This window comes from Drosophila busckii, chromosome X (assembly GCF_011750605.1).
Source record: "Drosophila busckii strain San Diego stock center, stock number 13000-0081.31 chromosome X, ASM1175060v1, whole genome shotgun sequence".
NCBI classification, from domain to species: Eukaryota; Metazoa; Arthropoda; class Insecta; order Diptera; family Drosophilidae; genus Drosophila; species Drosophila busckii.
The window spans coordinates 4,162,378-4,180,436 of NC_046608.1; the positions used below are offsets into that span (position 1 = coordinate 4,162,378).

Here is an 18,059-nt window from a genome sequence, read left to right on the forward strand (position 1 = left end):
GTGCAACAAATTTAACTGAATTTAACATATACTTAAGCTAAAGTGTGCTTCTATTTAAATTATATTATTTATAAAAAAAATTTTGCATTTATTTGAGAATTTTTTTAAATTTTTTATTATTTAAATTTAATTTATTTACTTACTCTAATGTAAAATTTAATTAAGCTATGCACTATTAATAAATAAAATAAATTGTAAGTTATGCTAAATTGATATGCATTGTATTTAAATTATTTAATAATAGATTTAAATTAAATGCACTAAATACTTATAATTTAAATAGTATTCAAATCACATTTAAATTTATTTAAATTATATTATTATTGATATTATTTAATTGCAAATTTAATAGATTTACACTAAATACTTATAATTTAAATTGGCTTAAATAATTTGATTGCATTAAAATCGCATGTACTATATTTATTTTATTTAAAATTTATTATTTGCCTTGATTTGCCTTTAAGCTGTGCTGCTTAAGCTTAATGTGTCTGTTGGACAAACACTTCATATAGAGCGAAAGTAAGTTTTGGACAAGCAAAGATATGTTGCTTGTTTTTTTGTTTTTGTTTATTTTGCTTGGCGTTGAAAGCAATTTTCTGAAGCGCTGAGTGAAAATTTCATGCAGCATTTGCAAATGTATTGACGGTCATGTTAAAAAAAAAAAAATAAGAAGAAAAGTAAATGCATTCGCACACTTATTGTAGGTTATGCTTACGACCTGCTATGCGTGTGTTTGTGTGTGTGTGTGTAGTCCGCACTTGCCACGCTGCCACTTTATGCTGCAATATACAACGCTTCAATGGCATGTCGACGTTGTGAAAGAAAGCGCAGCAAATCGAAAGCGAAAACTATGGCAAACAAGGCGAAAGCTGCGTACGCACACAAACACAAACACACACACACACACACACATGCATATAAATTACAACGTCATGCATGCATATGTGTGTCCATGTGTGTGTGTGTAAACGCACGTACACTCATGTGTCCAGCCAAGTGAAGTTTATGGTGCCAATAAAATGTATTTCATGCTTCCTTAATTTTTATTTTTACTTTAACGCTTCACACACACACACACACACACACAAACTGAAACAACAACTGACTGTAGTCCAAGCGAACGCAGCGTGTCTCGAGCGGAGCGTAGCATGCCGCACGCCTTGGCCGTTGCCTCAATTTCTCTTTAGTTTTGTCTGTTTTATTTTAGCATTCGGCACAGTGCTAAACTATTTAGCGTCATTTCATTTACACACACACACAGACACATACATAAGCATTTATGTGTCGCTCTTCGTGTGTGTGTGTGTGCTGCAATTACTTTAGCTAAACTCTCAGCAGGTTTGGTTTCAAATTGTTGGCTCATAAAAATTGTTTTTGTCATCGTTGCTTTATGTGCGCGCCTGCATAATCAGCAAATTTTCGCTAAGTGTATAGTAAATGCGCATATATATGCCTAACATTTAATGCTCTTGTATGTGTGTGTGTGTGTCTTGCTTTTGTAATTTAATTGAATGCGCTTGGCTTTAAGTAGGCATAAAGAATAATGTAGCATACTTTTCAGCGCTGCGTTGAATATTACAATTTTGTTAAATCAAACTGCGCTTACTAATAATTGAATAATAAATAATTAAATTTCTAGAAATGATATGTATTAAATCAATTGAACTTAGCTTGTAACAATTTAATTGTTTAATTAATTGAAATTGAATTGCAAACTGTTTTTTTTTTAATATTTATGTCAATTTATTTTTTGTTTATATTGCAGATTGGTTTCCTGGACGTTGTTATACCGCCCGATTTTATAAGCGAGGACACTTCATCGGATGTCATTGTGCCCGAGGGCAGTTCAGTGCGCTTAACTTGTCGGTGAGTGCAGTCAAAGGACTTAAGGACTCGCCATATCTATTACAAGCTCATCAACCAAACATTAACAACATTAAATAATGTCAGCAAATTAAGCGGCAGTTCATTTCTCTTGATTTGTGTGCAGACACACACACACGCACTAATACACACACACACATTAGGCTTGCGCTTGCTCTTTAAGCTTATGTCTCAGTTTGACTAATACGAATTGAGTTAAATATACTTTAACTAGTTTACAGCACATAAATATTTATATGTATGTGTGTGTGTGTGTGTGTGCTGAGTGCTTAGGCTGTGGGCATTACTGCTTTGTTCTTGTTAGTCGCAGCATTTGCGGTTTTTCCTTTTAGCTAAACTGCGACAAGGACTTTAGCGACGCATTTGCTCGCCGTTGATTTATGAACTTGACCACGACCACGAAGTAATTTTAACGATTTAACCGCAGAGTGATGGAACCAGCACGATAAACGCAATGATGCTGTATGTGTGTGTGTGCATTGAAGTTGAGTATTGCAAATGCTTAGTACATTTTATATAAACAGTTTATGTCTGTTGCTTAAATAACAAATAAAATATATAGTAAATAAATATTTAGCAGCTGCTATTTATTTCAAATAAAACTTGCATGGCCGCCATAATTTAATTTAGCATTAAGTCTTTGCATTTGCTTAACTTGCACAATGATTGCAAATGCTGATAGCTTTGGCTCTGGCTCTGGCGCTGCCCACAATTCGCTGGCTTAGTCTTAGCCAAGTTAGCAACTAAGCAACTGCTTTTGACTGCAAGCCCAGGCGGTCGCCATTGTCTGCGCTGTGCTCGCTTCTGTCTCAGCCTGTTCTTAAGTGTCTGCCTATGCATGTGAATGTCTGTCTGTATGTGTGTGTGTGTGTGTGTCTTTAGTTAACTTGGCCATTTTGCATCTGTTTGCGGCATCATAAAAATTTACCACACCCGTGTCTGGTTCACAGCCAAACGTTTCGCCGCCTTCACGTGCAGTTTGCTCGCTCGCGCTTCTCCCCTCTCTCTCTCTCTCTTTCTCTCTCTCTTGCTGCGGCATCTCAGCCACAGACAGCGGCGACGTCTGCTGCGTCTACATAACCAAAAGTTAGCAAGTTAGCGTTCCTATTTTATTTTATTTCAATTTTGTTTCTATCTCTCTTTGAGGCAAACACAATGCGCTCAGGCTCAGGCACATTAAATTGAAAACGAGAGCAAGTGTCAGCACTAAATTTTTAGGCCACATTGCTGCTTGTTTAACATTTGTGAATACAAATTATATTACAAGTCTACAAGTATTTTTATGGACTTGTGCATTTTGCATTTGTACAGCATTAAATAAATTGTTAGACCTTAAAATGCATAAGTTGCCCAGCAAAAAAATATTGCAATTTATAGAACAATAGAAATTCATTCATCAAATGCGTAGCTAATATAAAAATTATAACATTTAAATTAATTTTCCAAATTTGTTGAGCAGCTTGAGTTTTACTTTTTGCTTAGCTTAACTAAATATACAATATTGGAATATTCGTTTATATGTTTAATAACAACTAGTTCAGAAACATAAATAATTGCTTTCGAAACTTAAATTTATATTTGTTTTAAATTACTACAGTTATAAATTCAATTTTAAATATTAAAATTAATATTTATATTTCTTTTTTTTATTTGCTATAAATTCAATTTAAATATTAAAATTAATAGACTACATTACATTTAATAATTTTTTATTTATATTTCTTTTTTTATATTTGTTTTAAATTACTACAGATATAATTTCAATTTTAAATATTAAAATGAATAGACTGCATTACATTTAATAATTTTCTATTTATATTTCTTTTTTATATGCTATAAATTCAATTTAAATATTAAAATTAATAGACTGCATTGCATTTAATTATTTTAATTTATATTCCTTTTAATATGCTATAAATCAATTGTAAGAAATTAAAATTAAATAGACTAATAATTCGCTAATTTTTAACATTAAATTTGTATTAGTTTTTATATTTGCTATAAATTCAAATATAAATATTAAAATTAATAGACTACGTTACATTTAATAATTTTCTTCTCGTTTAAAATGTATAAAAAATTATAAATTCAAAATATAAATATTTAAAAATTTATAAACTGCATTACATTTAATAATTTTCTATTTATATTTCTTTTTTATATGCTATAAATTCAATTTAAATATTAAAATTAATAGACTACGTTACATTTAATAATTTTCTATGCATCTATGAAAGACTTCTAATAAATCAAATATAAATATAAAATAATAGACTGCGTTACATTAATAATTTCTCTTATATTTCTTTTTTATAATTGCTATAGAATTCAAAATATAAATTAAATAATAACTTGCATTACATGTAAATATTTCTATTTAATTTTCCTTTTTTATATGCTATAAATCAATTTAAATATAAAAATATTAAAATTAATAGACTACGTTACATTTAATAATTTTCTTCTTATATTTCTTTTTTATATTTGCTATAAATTCAAATATAAATATTAAAATAAATAGACTGCATTGCATTTAATAATTTTTATAATTTCTTTTTTATATGCTATAAATTCAATTTATTTAAATTAAATTTAATAGACTACCTTTAATAATTTCCTATTTCGATTCCATTTAATAATAATATAATATGCTGATAATGTTATATTGATGATTTGCGAATATATTTGCTGGCTATTAAAGCTTATTTAATATTTTGTTCAATTTGCAGCGCACGCGGCTATCCCGAACCGATTGTCACCTGGCGACGCGAGGATGGCGGCGAGATCGTCATCAAGGACAATGCAGGCACCAAGACGCTGGGTAAGCCTAAGCCCATAGGCTAAAGCACATGCTAAACTGCTAACTTGAGCTGTAAATTCAATTTGCAGTGTCCTCATATCGTGGCGAAGTGCTGAAGCTGACGAAAATCTCACGCAATGAGATGGGCTCGTATCTGTGCATTGCCTCGAACGGAGTGCCCCCATCGGTTTCCAAGCGCATCTCGCTCAGCATACACTGTAAGTGCTCAATTCTAAGCATGTAAAGCCACAAGGGGGCGGCGGGGCGGGCAACGTGTGTTGGCATTAATTAGAGAGCTGTGTGTGTGTGTGTGCGTGTGTGTGTGTGTGTGTGTGTGGTTGGGTACAACTCTTGTCTTGTTGCTGCTTTTTTTTTTTTTGAATACATATAATTAGTCAAAAGTCTGAGAGTTGCTCGCAGCTGGACGCAGCTGGAAGCTGGCCAACAGTTCATAGAGGAAGCGAGCTGTTTATCTAGTTTACTTTGCTGCTAGAGCTTAGCCACAGTTATCAACTACACAGACAGAGACAGAGACATAGACAGACACACACACAGAGACAGCGCGCCTGTAGCTGTGCTACAGCAAAAAGCGAGCAATAAAAAGTAGAGCAAACTGTAAACTGCTTCTGTATGTGTGTGTGTGTGTGTGTTTGTGGCGCTAACTCGATTGTCGTTGTCGTTGTTGTAATCCGTTTAAATCCAGTCACTGATATCGGGCATTACCTGCTGCTGCTGCTGCTGCTGCTGTTGCATTGTGGTTGTTGCTGCTGCTGGGCTGGGCTGGGGGGTCCACAGTTTTTTGTCAACCTGTCTGCAGCACGTGCGGCCTGTTGATGACGCCAGGGCTGAGTTAACTGTGCGCTGCCCTGGCTCTTTCTCTGTTGCTGCCATGTGGCAGTTCACTCAATCATCACGACATCAGCAGCAGCTCTCAGCACTGCGCTTGTTTGCCCAACCCCCTACCCCCTACCCCACTCTTCACTCACCATTTTGTACGCTTCTGAGCCTGGCTGCTTATATTGTTTGCTCTTTTGTTGCTGCTGCTGAGCATCCTTTTTGGCTGGCTGCATTCTCTTTCATATCGTTAGGTGGCAAAATCACGCTTTTTAACATTTTGACATTTTGTTAATGTGCCAGCGCCACAAGCGTTGCAAGCAACTTTAACTAAAACTACAATACACAGAGAGAAATTAAAGCAGCAAACATTAGTGCGGCTAGCAATTTATTTAGAAGCGCTGTCGCTGTTAATTATAATTCATTCAATTTTAGACGCATTTATTTAATTGCTACTCGCTACTCCGCTGCTGCTGCAATCAATAGTTTTATTAAATTAAACTTTGTTTTATTTTTGCAAAGCTGTGAGCAATTAAATTGTTTGATTAAATATTCTGCTAGTCGTAGAATTTTGTGAAGTTCTTTGCTCACTTAGCTGCCAGCATAGCAACTTTACTTACATTAGTTTAATTCCAATTATTGAACTTATATGCAGTAAAGAATTCATTTACATAGCAACTTATACGAACTTTAGCGCTTTATGTTTATATTTTTTGCTTAGTCCCATTTAAATTAAGAATTGCTAGAGCTGCTTTTTCTATCGAATTCCCAAGCTCTGGCTCTGGCTCTTTAGTTTTGAAGTTGCTACACGCTTTTTAAAGTTTTAAAAACAGCACAAATGTCTTTGCTGATTATAGAAAAATTATAAAAATTAAGTCAAGCAATACTTTTTTAAAATCTGAACAGAATTATAAAACAGTTTGTTGTGTTTAAACATTAATTTTATGCAAGTCTTTAAACTAATTGGCGACTTCATTTAGCGGCTTCAGTTTCTTTGTTTGGTAAGCTGCGCTCAGCTTATATTAATTCAGTAACTCAGCAAGAAGTAACAAGCTTGTAAACTAACAGACTATGTTATTATGTTAACAGTTTATGTTAACGTTAGAATCGATAGGCTGTTGTTATCGAGCAGCGTCTCTGTTGTCTGCTTTACAATTGATTGCTTAATTGTTTGATCTAATTGTTGTGCATAAATTTATTGAATGCACTCTTCTTTTTCTTGCTGTGTACTTGGACTTTAAACTGCTGCACACACACAGACACAACAAATACAAGAGAGAACTTAGTTATTTGCTATCTATCTATGGTATGGCAGCCAGTGCCAGTCGCAGGCGCTACCTTGTGAAAAGTTCTTGATCAACTTGAGGCCTGTTTTTAGGCGCCCCCACCCCCTTGTCGTGTCTTGTCTTTAGCTCTATGGGTACGTCATATTTCGAGTGTTTGCTTTTCCTGTTGCTATTTTCGCAGGAAACTTACGCTCACAATTTGTTTGGCAAATGTTGCCACATCATTCCCCCTCAACACACACACAAACACACACACACTGGTGGCAAGCACAAAGTTTTGCCAACAGCTTGCAAGTTATTTGCATGGCCTTTTCTACTGCTGCCGCCGCCGCTGCCGCTGCTGCTTGCCTTAGTTTCCATCAAACGAAGCGCTGTCGCCGTCTGATAATGCCAGCCTGCATTTGCAGCTTGCCACATGCCGCACGAACAGCAACTCTAACACCAACAAGGACACCGACACTGATACCTCCCCACATGGCATATTCCCGTTTTGCGCGCTTCCGCGCCATTTGCTCAAGTTTCCTGGCTTGTTAGGCACCTTCCTGCATGGCTAATTAGGAACGCGAAAATTGCCTGTGCATCGTCGCTCTCTCCCCCAGGCCCAGGCCCAGGCTCTGGCTCTGGCTCTGGCTCAGCAAACAATTAGCTGCTCACAATGACACAAAGCGCCTCTTGACAAAACATATAGAAATTATGCGAATTATAAGAATTTATGTCCTGGCTGTATGCTTGACATGCCAGCAACATTCGTAACGTCACATATTTTTTATATTTATTATTAAAGCAAATATGACAAAATTAATGGCAATACACTTCTTAACTAGCAAAATTAGTGTCTCATATATTTTTAATATGTATTGCTGCTATTTTATTATACTATTCTTGCTTTAATTTCCCTTATTATTTATTTTGGCTTGGCATAACGTACTATAGTCAAATAATGTAGCCACAGCAACTGAAGCCTTCAGCCTTTATTTATTTTAGCTCAGAGCTGCTTGTAACATTTGGTGCTTGGTACTCTGATTAGTTTTAATTTTTGAATTTTTTTTGAGCATATTTCGAAGCCAAAGTAAGCCCCAATTAAAAGTAATATTAATATTCACTCAATTTGCTCATTGCTTTATTCAATAAACTACAAAATTTTTCCACTCGCTGTGGCTCCGTTACTTGCGAGCTTCACACGCACACACACACATACATGTAAGCAAGCTTTGATTATCAGCTCTCACTTGTTCTTTCGTTTGCTAGCGAAAGCAGCGCTGCTTGCGCTTCGTACGCTGAGCGGCGCTCTAAGCATTAAAAACTGTGCACGCTCTTGCTCGATCGCGCTGCGCTGCTGCGATTGTGAGAAGTGAGAAGGCAGCGAATTGTGCTCTTGGTTTCTTGTGTTTCGGGCACTGCAGCTACAGTCGCGCTCGCCCACACGTATGCAAATCAAAAAGAGAGCGAAAGCAAGCAAGCAGCAAAAATTAAGAAGAAGCATAAGGAACTCGAGCACAATTCGCTATCTCATATGATATTATTGTATATGGGTGCAGGCTTTGATGCTAAGAGAGCCGCTCGACGTACGAATTGAGCGTGGGCAGCAAACTGTCTTCAGTCTTAGCTAAGCACTGCGCGAGTTAAGTTCAATAATGGGTGAGGGGCTGCGTGCATGTTTGCAATGAATATTGCATATGAATCGGTATGTAAATTGTTCCACCTTAAAGAAAACCTTAATTATAGAGCTGTGCCATAGTTTTTTAATAATGTGACTTTTTGTTTGAAATTTGCATTACTTTTTAACTACAAATTTGAATTTGTTGATATTGTTGTTAAACAACGAACCAGAAAACTTTTAAATTTAGAGTGCGTCGCATTTAGTGGCAAGTTGCAACTGGGCAAAACGCACGCGGAGCTCAGAGCTAAATAAATGACGTAAAATTGCTAAAAATCACGTACGTTTAAAGAAGCGCAAAAAAATGAGTGAAGTTTTTTTTGCTGCTGCTACGCAATTTTGTCAAATGAATATTGCACTAAGCCCTGTGCCAGGGCCAAATCAAAAGCGAAGCTGTTGGGCTTGGGTATGGGGCAAAAGGCAAAAGCATACAAAGCAGCAGAACAGAGCAGAGCGGACAGGTGGCATCAACGTATTTGCGTTGCCAATGAGCTGAAAACACACACGTCATTGGGTTTTTGTGCTGGACTGTTACCTTTTTGCTTTGAATTTGGCCTGGTCAAGGGGCGCTTAAGGCAGCAGCAGCAGCAACATACAATGGTCCAAAAATGCGATGGGGTGGACTCTATGACTCGCTCTCTGTGTGTGTGTGCGCAAGTGTCTGTGTGTGTGTATGTGTAATTGTAGTTGCAGCTGCTGTTGCAAGAGCTCGTTGGGTGGAGTGCGGGTTGGGGGGCAGCTACGATGTCATTAGTGCATATTTGTGGCTTTGTTTGCCACAACTGAGATAGCTGGACACACTGAGAATTGAGGCGTGTATTGAGCAGGCGTGGCTGCTGCCCCAAAGGCACATGCTCGGAATAATCATGGCTAAATTGTAAATCGCAAGCGAAAGTGTTTGCCAGTCAGCCAGCAACTCACACTCTCCCTCTCTCTATCTCATGTGTGTGTGTGTGTGTGCAGATTGAAATTAGACGCAGTCAGACTCACTCTTGACCAAAAGTCCGTGCCGCACTCTCAGCTGCAGCAGAGTGTCAGCCACAGTTTTTATATTTGCCAGCCAGCCGGCCAAAAAGTCCAAAAGTCCTGTATTTGCTTTTCCGTTCTCGCATGTGCGTGACTTACATGTCAATTTGTAAACTCGCTCTAATGACTTGGACTTCAGTTCACTATATACTAGTGCAGCTAGTGGATCAAACTAAATGTTGCATGAGCGCTAAAGATTGAAAATTTATGAAAGCAACAATAGAAAAGCATAGAATCTTTGATAAAAGTGATTTAGATAATTTGAAAAATATTTTATACAGATAATTACATAATATGTAAATATATATCAGTTAAAAATAACAATTGCAAAATTTAAATTTATATGCATATATTTTTTGAATTTTTAGTAATGTATTATATTTTAACTTGCTAATTTCATTATTCATTAATCATAAGCTTTCATTTCTATTGCTGTTTATGCTTCAGCTTTGTGCTTTAGCTACTCTTGAATTAAATATTTGAACAATAGTTGAAATATAATGCCGCTGAAAGTATTTCCGACATGAACTTGAATTGAAATGCAAACGAAAGTGAATAAAGTTTTGCTATTTATGATGCATGTAAGTTCGAAAGATTTGATCTTAAGCGCAAATAAATTGATCCACATGCATAGGCTGATTTGAGAATAGATTACAAGACACACGCACACACACATGTATAGAAAGACAAGTGTGCAATGCCTTTAGTGTGGTTTAGAGCCAAATAGACAGTTGATAGATAAGACATATGCACTCGGCCATGGAAATCAATTAAAATGCTTGAAACTTACAAAACTGCCGAGGCCAACGACAGAGTCTAACGATGCACGCAGAGCGAGAGAGAAAGAGAGAGAGAGAGAGAGAGAGAGAGAGCGAGTGAGTGAGGCAGACACAAAGACATGTTGCAGTGTGGTCATTGTTGCAACCTGCTGCTGCCACTGCAATCGACTATCAATGCATATGGCCACAAATGTTGCCTAGCACACAGACATGCATATATGTATATGTGTTTGTGTGAGTGTGTTTGTGTGCAGCGTATTCAAATGCTCGCTATGTCGCAAGCAACGGCCTGTGGCAGCTCTGGCAGTTTTACAAAACCACCAATTTTGGTTATAGTTCGGTGAACGTTCTGTGCCTCACACACACACACACACACACACATACCTATGTGTGTGCGTGTGTGTGTGTGTGAATAGCTCAGACTCTTAAACAGCGAAGCGCTTGCAACTCTCCCAACTCTTTCACTCCGCTTGTGACTCACTCACTTAGTGACAATAAACACGCACACACGCATTGCAAAAGAGTTAAACACAGCCCCCCAACTCTCCAACTCTCCACTCTCACACTCTTACGCTCTTACGCTCTCACGCTCTTTGCATATTATTTCGTTTAGTTTGAAAGCTTAATGTTGAGAGTGTGAGCAAAGTGCAATGCATCTGCATTGTATTTTGATGACCACACACACACACGCAATTGGCCTCGTTGCACATACGCTTTAATAATCTCTCTCGCTACTCCTGCCCTCACTCTCTCTCTCGCTCTTTAGCTTGTAACTGTTGTCAAGCAACTAGCTTATGGTAAATCATCGATTGCTTTTTTTTTTGTTGCATTTGTTGTAAAAAAGCGATTTAATTTACTCGTTATTTTGTACTCGTTGCCAACAGCAGCTTTTTAATGGCCTAATTGATCGCTTTAAACTTTGACGTTGCTGTTGTGGGTGGCTGCTAGTTGAGCTATTAAAAATGATTTTATAATATGTGGCGCTAAAGCTGCTGGCCATGTTTACTAATTGACCCTTTTGCTTTGACTTTACTCCAGCCTTTATACTAACTGTACGCTCTCTCTTTCGCACTTGCAGTCCATCCCGTCATACAAGTGCCGAATCAATTAGTCGGTGCACCGCTTGGCACTGATGTCCAAATCGAGTGTCACGTCGAAGCTTCGCCCAAATCAATTAACTACTGGATTAAGGATACCGGTGAGTAGTAGTATATAATATAATGTCTATATATATACATAGCTATGTGGGCATATAGCTAATAATAACACTAGGCAACAAATGCAGCACTTTGTTATGCTTAATGAAATAATTAAAATTAATTTTAGAATATATAAAAAATTGCTTAACTAACTAGCAAAGTCTTGATTGCTTTTAATTAAGCTTAAACTGCAAACAATTTTTAGCAGCTTAACTTAAATTCAAAATAATACTAATAATAAAAATAATAATAATACTCAATATAGACTTATGCAATTTAATATTTATTTCAAATTATGCTTAATTCACAATTGTTAAATTGTAAAATAAAATAGTTTATTGCTATTAGCAATTTTTGTCTTTTGCTTTAATCTCATTATAAATTTTAATTAGCTGCATTATTATATTGACTAGTGTAAACTTTAAACTTATTGTTCACGCTAAGCGCTTCAACAACTCAACGTCTGTCCGTCCGTTCGTCTGTCTGTCCGTCCGTCCGTGTGAGTTGCTTAGCTACTTTGACTTTGAGTTTGGCTGCTGCTTGGCATTGCTTTCACAATCATTAAGCAACAAACGTATTGCCGGCTTAAGTAAGTTAAACCATCAATGAATAGACACCTTACACACACACACACACACACATAAAGCTCTCAGTCTCTATCTGTGTGTGTGTGCATCTTAGTGTTGATATAGCGTTTGACATTTGGTGTCTGTGCGGTTTTATCGACTGCATTATGCACATTGAGACTTAATCCGAGCGAGCATTTGGCATTATGCCCAGGCAGTCATAAATCATACGCAATCCATTGACTTTAGTTAGGCGCTATATAAACAATAAACGTAATGTATTAATTTATAATTGATTCCATGCACAAAAGCCAAAGCCATAGCCACAGCTGCTTAACTCTGTCGTTTCGCTTCAAGCTTTGTATTAAAATTTTCAACTAAATGCTTAACTGCATTCATTGCAGTTAGAGATAAAGCAAAGGCACATAGTTATAATAATAAGAGAAAGCAGCATAAGCTCGCACATAAGTCGATCGTTATCGATAATTAATTTTAAGCAACACTACGAAATAATCGAACAGCGCTTAAGCTCAGCAATCAATGTACGGAGCATAGCGAAATTAATACAGTTTATAAAGCTTTGGTTATAGCTGTTATATATAGATAAAGTTATCATAATTCATAATTCTTTGAAGCCAAATTGTAGCAAAACGCACAAACAATTTATTGCTTAATAAGGCCACTAATAGTTGCTGCCATTTATACTAAAATACGTTACTGCTTTACGCTAAAAGCAACTCCAAACTAATGTTGGCTTGAATTTAAATTCTTTGACAGCTTTAAATATTTTTTGTAGAATTAAATGTACAAAATTAGCATAAAATTTGGTAACCAAATAATTCTATTAAATAAAAAGAAATTCTATTCTGCGTTAATAAAAATCGTTAACAAATAGGGCTTAAAATTTTTAATATTATTGCTAACTTTAATATTATTGTTATTAATGTCATAATGTTTTGCAATTAAATGAAATAGAAACTCAGCAGCTGTTGGCAGCAGCAGCAGCTAACTAATTAAATTTAAACATTTTAAGCTTTAATAACATAATCATAAATGCTCAGATATATGTACAGCGGCTTTAAGTCCAAGTCTTATGTTGACTACTCTCAAATATTTTGTTTTGTTGCCACTTTTGTTTGCACTTTGAGCTGTAGTTAGAGCCTTAAGCCGAAAAACATGGAGGTTGGAGATGGAAAAATATAAAATTATGAGCGCTGCTCTGTTAATTTTTTTATATATATAAAAAAAACGTTTAAAGTGCTAGCTAATAATAATAATAATTTACATTTGTAAGTAAGCGACGCGTCGCTCTGTTAGCTTAACAGTTTATGTTAAGCCGGCTAACAGCTCGCAATGAGTCGTCTATCGACTATCGATAGTAAACTGATTGACTGCTTTTCGACTAACTCTGCTTGTTTTTTTGCTTGTGCCTTAGGCGAGATGATTGTCTCTTCGTTGAAATATCATGTGCAGGAAAAGTCGCAGTCGCTGTACGAGACGCAGATGTCGATGATTGTGCGTAAATTTCAGCGGGACGATGTTGGCTCCTATCGCTGCATAGCGAAGAATTCACTGGGCGAGGTTGACAGCAGCATCCGGCTCTATGGTGAGTTTTCTTCTTTTGGTTTTTATGTTACGTGTTTTATGGACAATAAACGTGACAACTGCATAGTGTGGTAGGGGAGGGGGTAAGGGGGGTTGTGGCATTTGCACCTTTGTTTCAATTACAGTTAACGTTAGCGTTAGCTTTAGTGCTACATTTCCGTTATGTTACGTTTTGCTCTCGTTTTTCGCTCAGAAATCCCCGGACCGAATCGTAAAAATCCCTCAAACAGCAAAGGAAATGGCAGCGGCGGCGTCGGCAGCGCTGCCGGCAACAGCGACACGGATGCCAATGACATTTTAAAATTGAAACAACAAGTTAAAGTTCCCTACCAGCAGCAGCCGGACCGACGAGGAGGCTCTCACGCTCGGCCGAGGATTTCGAGGATGGCGACTTTGGCGGCCTGCCGCCGTTTATCGCCACAACCATTACTACAACAGCGGCGGCGGCGCGCGTCGGCAATAAGCCGCTCAGCACATAAGCCAGAGCTGGAGCTGGAGGTGGAGCTGGGCTGCAAACAGCAGGCGGTGCAACAGGCGCGGCGGCGGGCGCGCGGTGTTAAACAGCATTGGATCAGAATGGTGGGGTGGTGGTGGTGGGAACGGCGGCAATACACGTAAGCCAACCTATTACGGCGGCAGTGGCTTGGCTGGCGGCGTTGGCGGAGGCTCTGCCAATGGCAATACGGAAGTGCGCGGCCCCATGGACAACAACGGGCGTGCGGCGAGCTCCGGCGGTGCGCCAATGCGGCAATGGCTGCGCCACCAACACCACCAAAGCTTCTACTATCAGGAGCAGCAGCAGCGTCAATGGCCCTGGTGGTACCAGCACCTAGCGCGCCTCAGTCGCCTCTGCCCCAGTCTGGGGCTCTGCCTATGGCAATCCCTCTCCCTACGCCACTGTCGACAGCCGCTCTTAATGGGTTTGTCCGGCTTAGTTGCGGCGCTCAGTCTGTTATAATACATGCTGGCAATGTTCACGTTGCTCCAAGAGTAAACACACACACACACACACAGACGCACACATGGACACACGTACAGGCGACACTCGCAAATATATAACGCAGCTAAAGTTGCTAAAGTAAATGTTGAATTGTTTTGATTTTTCTTTTTAATTGCACAACACACACACACACACACACACACACACACACACACACATATACACATACACATACATGCTGCTCATATTGCTGTGTGTGCAAGTATGAAATTCAAGACCAAAGTGAGGTTAAGGTGCAACAGGCTCTGGGCCAAGCGTAAGTTAATCTGCTGTGGCTTGCAACATTGTCATTCAATTATTTGCTTTACTTTGAAATTAGTTAGCCAAGTTCCAAATTTCAAGACATTAGATATCATTGTTTGGCTCAATTTTATTTAAACATTTCAGTTTCAAAGCAATTCAGCAATAAAAAAATATTAAAGCAAACTATTTTTGATTTTCAATTACAAATGTAGCTCAAACTCTTTGTTAGTTTGATATTCATTTTATGAATTTATTAAGTTTTATTGTATAACATTCTCTGCCTAAAACGCAAACAAATTAAACAGCAAAAACTTTAATTCATTTTGCTTTAATTCTTTTAAATATTTTATGTTCATTACTAACCCTTTTGAGCAACTTGTTTATTTCTCACAGTTCAATCATTAGCGCTGGCCTTACCTTTTGCCAAAAAAAAAAAAAAAATAAATTAAAAATATGTTAATTTCAATGTAAGGCTGAAAGTTAATTTCCCAATTCGATTTATATTTGAGCAGCAAAAGAAATGCGCAATTAATAGCAAAAGTGTCAAACTTTTGATTTGAAGTAAAGTTTTTTTTTTTTTGAAGCTTTGATTTGACATCAATCAACGTCTAGACTTAAAGGTCAGCGCAGCAAAAAGCCAAAGCAATAATTTAAGTCAGAGAGGGAGTGAGTTAGAGTGTGCGCATAATTTATGCAAATTATAATAATATTTTAGCATTTTATTTAGTTAAGACAAGCGCCCAAGCTGCAGCAGCAAGTAAAAGCAAAAACAGTTTTGCCAGTTACTTTTTTTTTTATAATGTTGCTGTTGTTGTTGTTGCTTTCGTCAGATGCGAAGCAACTGATAAGCAGCAGCTCAAGCCAAGAGCACGCTTGAACAACTTGAGCCATTTGCTTCGCTCGCTGTCGCTCTCTGTCGCTCTCGCTCTCGCTCTCGCTTTGGCCTGCATGCATATGCAAAAGGTTAAAAACTTTGCTTGCAGCTGGGCGTGGGCGTGGGCGTGGGCGTGGGCGTCTTGAAAGGAGCTGAAGCTGGTAGTTCGCCCTGTCTGGCTGAACATCTTGTTGGCAGTTGTGTTTGCTTTTTTCACTCGTTTCTCGTTTTGTTTTTGCTGTTGCGGCTACAACTTGGCAGCATGATAAAGCCAAAGGCAACATAAGCGACTGCTGTCCTGTCAGTGCCTCAATGCAGCTGCAGCAACAAGAGCGTATGAGTGTGTGCGTGTGTGTGTGTGTGGTGACTGAATTTGGTTTGATGAATTGCTTGGCTGCCAGTAAGCGACACACACACACTCATACACTGCCAGACAGTTTTTAATGAAATAAAAACTTTTTGGCAAAGTGAATTTTACTGTTTCGTTGAGAGAGAAGACGACGACGCCCCAATGCTGATGACAACACACAACTTGCAACTAATCTGCCTCAGACTCGCTCTAGCGCTGCGCATATGCCTGCCACATCAACAATATCACAAACACACACACTCACACACGCACAGCCAAAACCGCCGAAAGCTGCCACTGATGATGATAATAAGATGCTGACAACCACAGCAGCAGCAGCAGCAGCAGCAGCTACGACTACGTATGAGTTTTGTTCAAATCTTTAAAAGCGTCCGTACGCTCGCATTGAGCCTGAATGGGCATGTAAATGGCAGCAGCAACAACAAGTGACACAAGTGTTTCAAATTACAAGCGACAGCAACAACTACTTACAGCCACTACACTCGAGCAATTCCCAGCGCCCAGCGCTCAAGCGTCAGAGCATGTAAAGTTGTAGTCTCTGCCCCTAAGCGTATGCAACACTTTTTGTGTGCGCTGTTGTTTGCCACTTTTGCTGTAAACGCGGCAGCTTTTGTTATCTTTTGTTGTATTGTGGCGCGCGCAAATACAACAAAACACAAACATATGTCACACATACATGCACACACATGTATGTGTGTCTGTGTGTGTGTGTATGTTGCGGTTACTTATGATTGTATGTCTAGGCCATGTTGCTTAAGTTGGCAACGTTTTGTAATGAAGTTTGCATGTGCTCAGCACTTGCTGTCAGTCACACACACACACACACACACGCAGACACACACACATGTGTCGCTTATATAAAGGCCGCTTAATTGCTCTATTTGGTACTTTTAAATTGTATTTTAATTTCACATTTCCTTGCTGCTTCGCCTGCTTGTCTTCGCTTCAACTTTATGTCATTATTTTTTTTTCTTTTGCTTGCTGCTGCTGCTTTTTTGTTAAATTACTGCGGTTTATTGTTTTATGCGCTGGCAAACTTGTATCTATTTAAATTTTGTGTGCGGCAACATGTTTATTTTATAACCTTAAGGCAGCAGCAGTGGCAGCAACAGCAACAGCAGCAGCAGCTCAAGCTGAAGCGCTGAGCAGCTTGAAGTACACAGCTACATGTTTGGCGGAAGTTTAATTGAATGCCTGCTACACAGACACGCTCATATGTATGTGTGTGTGTGTGTCCGCTTGTATTTTATGCAGTTAGCCGCATAACATTTACCGCTTACACTTACAGGCAACAGATTTGCGCTTAAAAAAAAAAACAAATGGCAATCAACTTGAATTTTTACACACACACACACACAGTTGCTCACTCGCTCGCCTGCTGTCATTTAATATTTTTGTTTGCGCAAAATGTTGCACAACTTTTTTGATTTAATAATAAAATATCTACTGGCAGCCAAAGTTTGTTTGCTGCTGCTGCTGCTGCTGCCACATGCAGCTGTAAGTTGTAACCTGTTTCATGAATAATCTTTTCACACACACATGTGCGTGCACATGTGTGTGTGCTTAAATAAATACAAGCTTACAAAATGCTTAAGCAAGCTGCACACAATTCAATAACAAGCTGCTGCAGGTTGTTTATGCAGCAATGTTGCACCTCAGATACTTTTAATTGTATATGCAACTGTCTCTGCGAGCGTGTGTGTTAGAAACTTGACACTGTGTCTCTGTGTTAGTTAGCAAAAGATAACGACCGTAGGCCAGTGCTTACACCTTTCAGCGACTTTCTCTCGCATGCTCGAATTGATTTTCATTTAAAACTTAATTTGATTTCAACACACAGACACTTTGATTGCATTTAATTGTACGAACTGAAATTGCTTTGAAGTCGCCTCGCATGTCAATTTTCACATACTTGCCACACAGACACACACAC

General features: G+C 38.1%; 1 protein-coding gene across 1 annotated transcript in view; it reads left to right on the plus strand.

The window, feature by feature from the left end:
* Positions 1 to 14,597, plus strand: part of LOC108604935 (peroxidasin homolog) — a 33,597-nt gene extending 19,000 nt beyond the window's left edge. Inside the window, exons 6-12 of the mRNA XM_017994504.2 lie at positions 1,769 to 1,869; positions 4,617 to 4,708; positions 4,777 to 4,905; positions 11,348 to 11,467; positions 13,470 to 13,640; positions 13,833 to 14,223; positions 14,279 to 14,597. Of these exons, the coding sequence (XP_017849993.2) occupies positions 1,769 to 1,869; positions 4,617 to 4,708; positions 4,777 to 4,905; positions 11,348 to 11,467; positions 13,470 to 13,640; positions 13,833 to 14,223; positions 14,279 to 14,597 (1,323 nt within the window). The remainder of the gene's footprint in view (positions 1 to 1,768; positions 1,870 to 4,616; positions 4,709 to 4,776; positions 4,906 to 11,347; positions 11,468 to 13,469; positions 13,641 to 13,832; positions 14,224 to 14,278) is intronic.
* Positions 14,598 to 18,059: the final 3,462 nt, after the last annotated feature.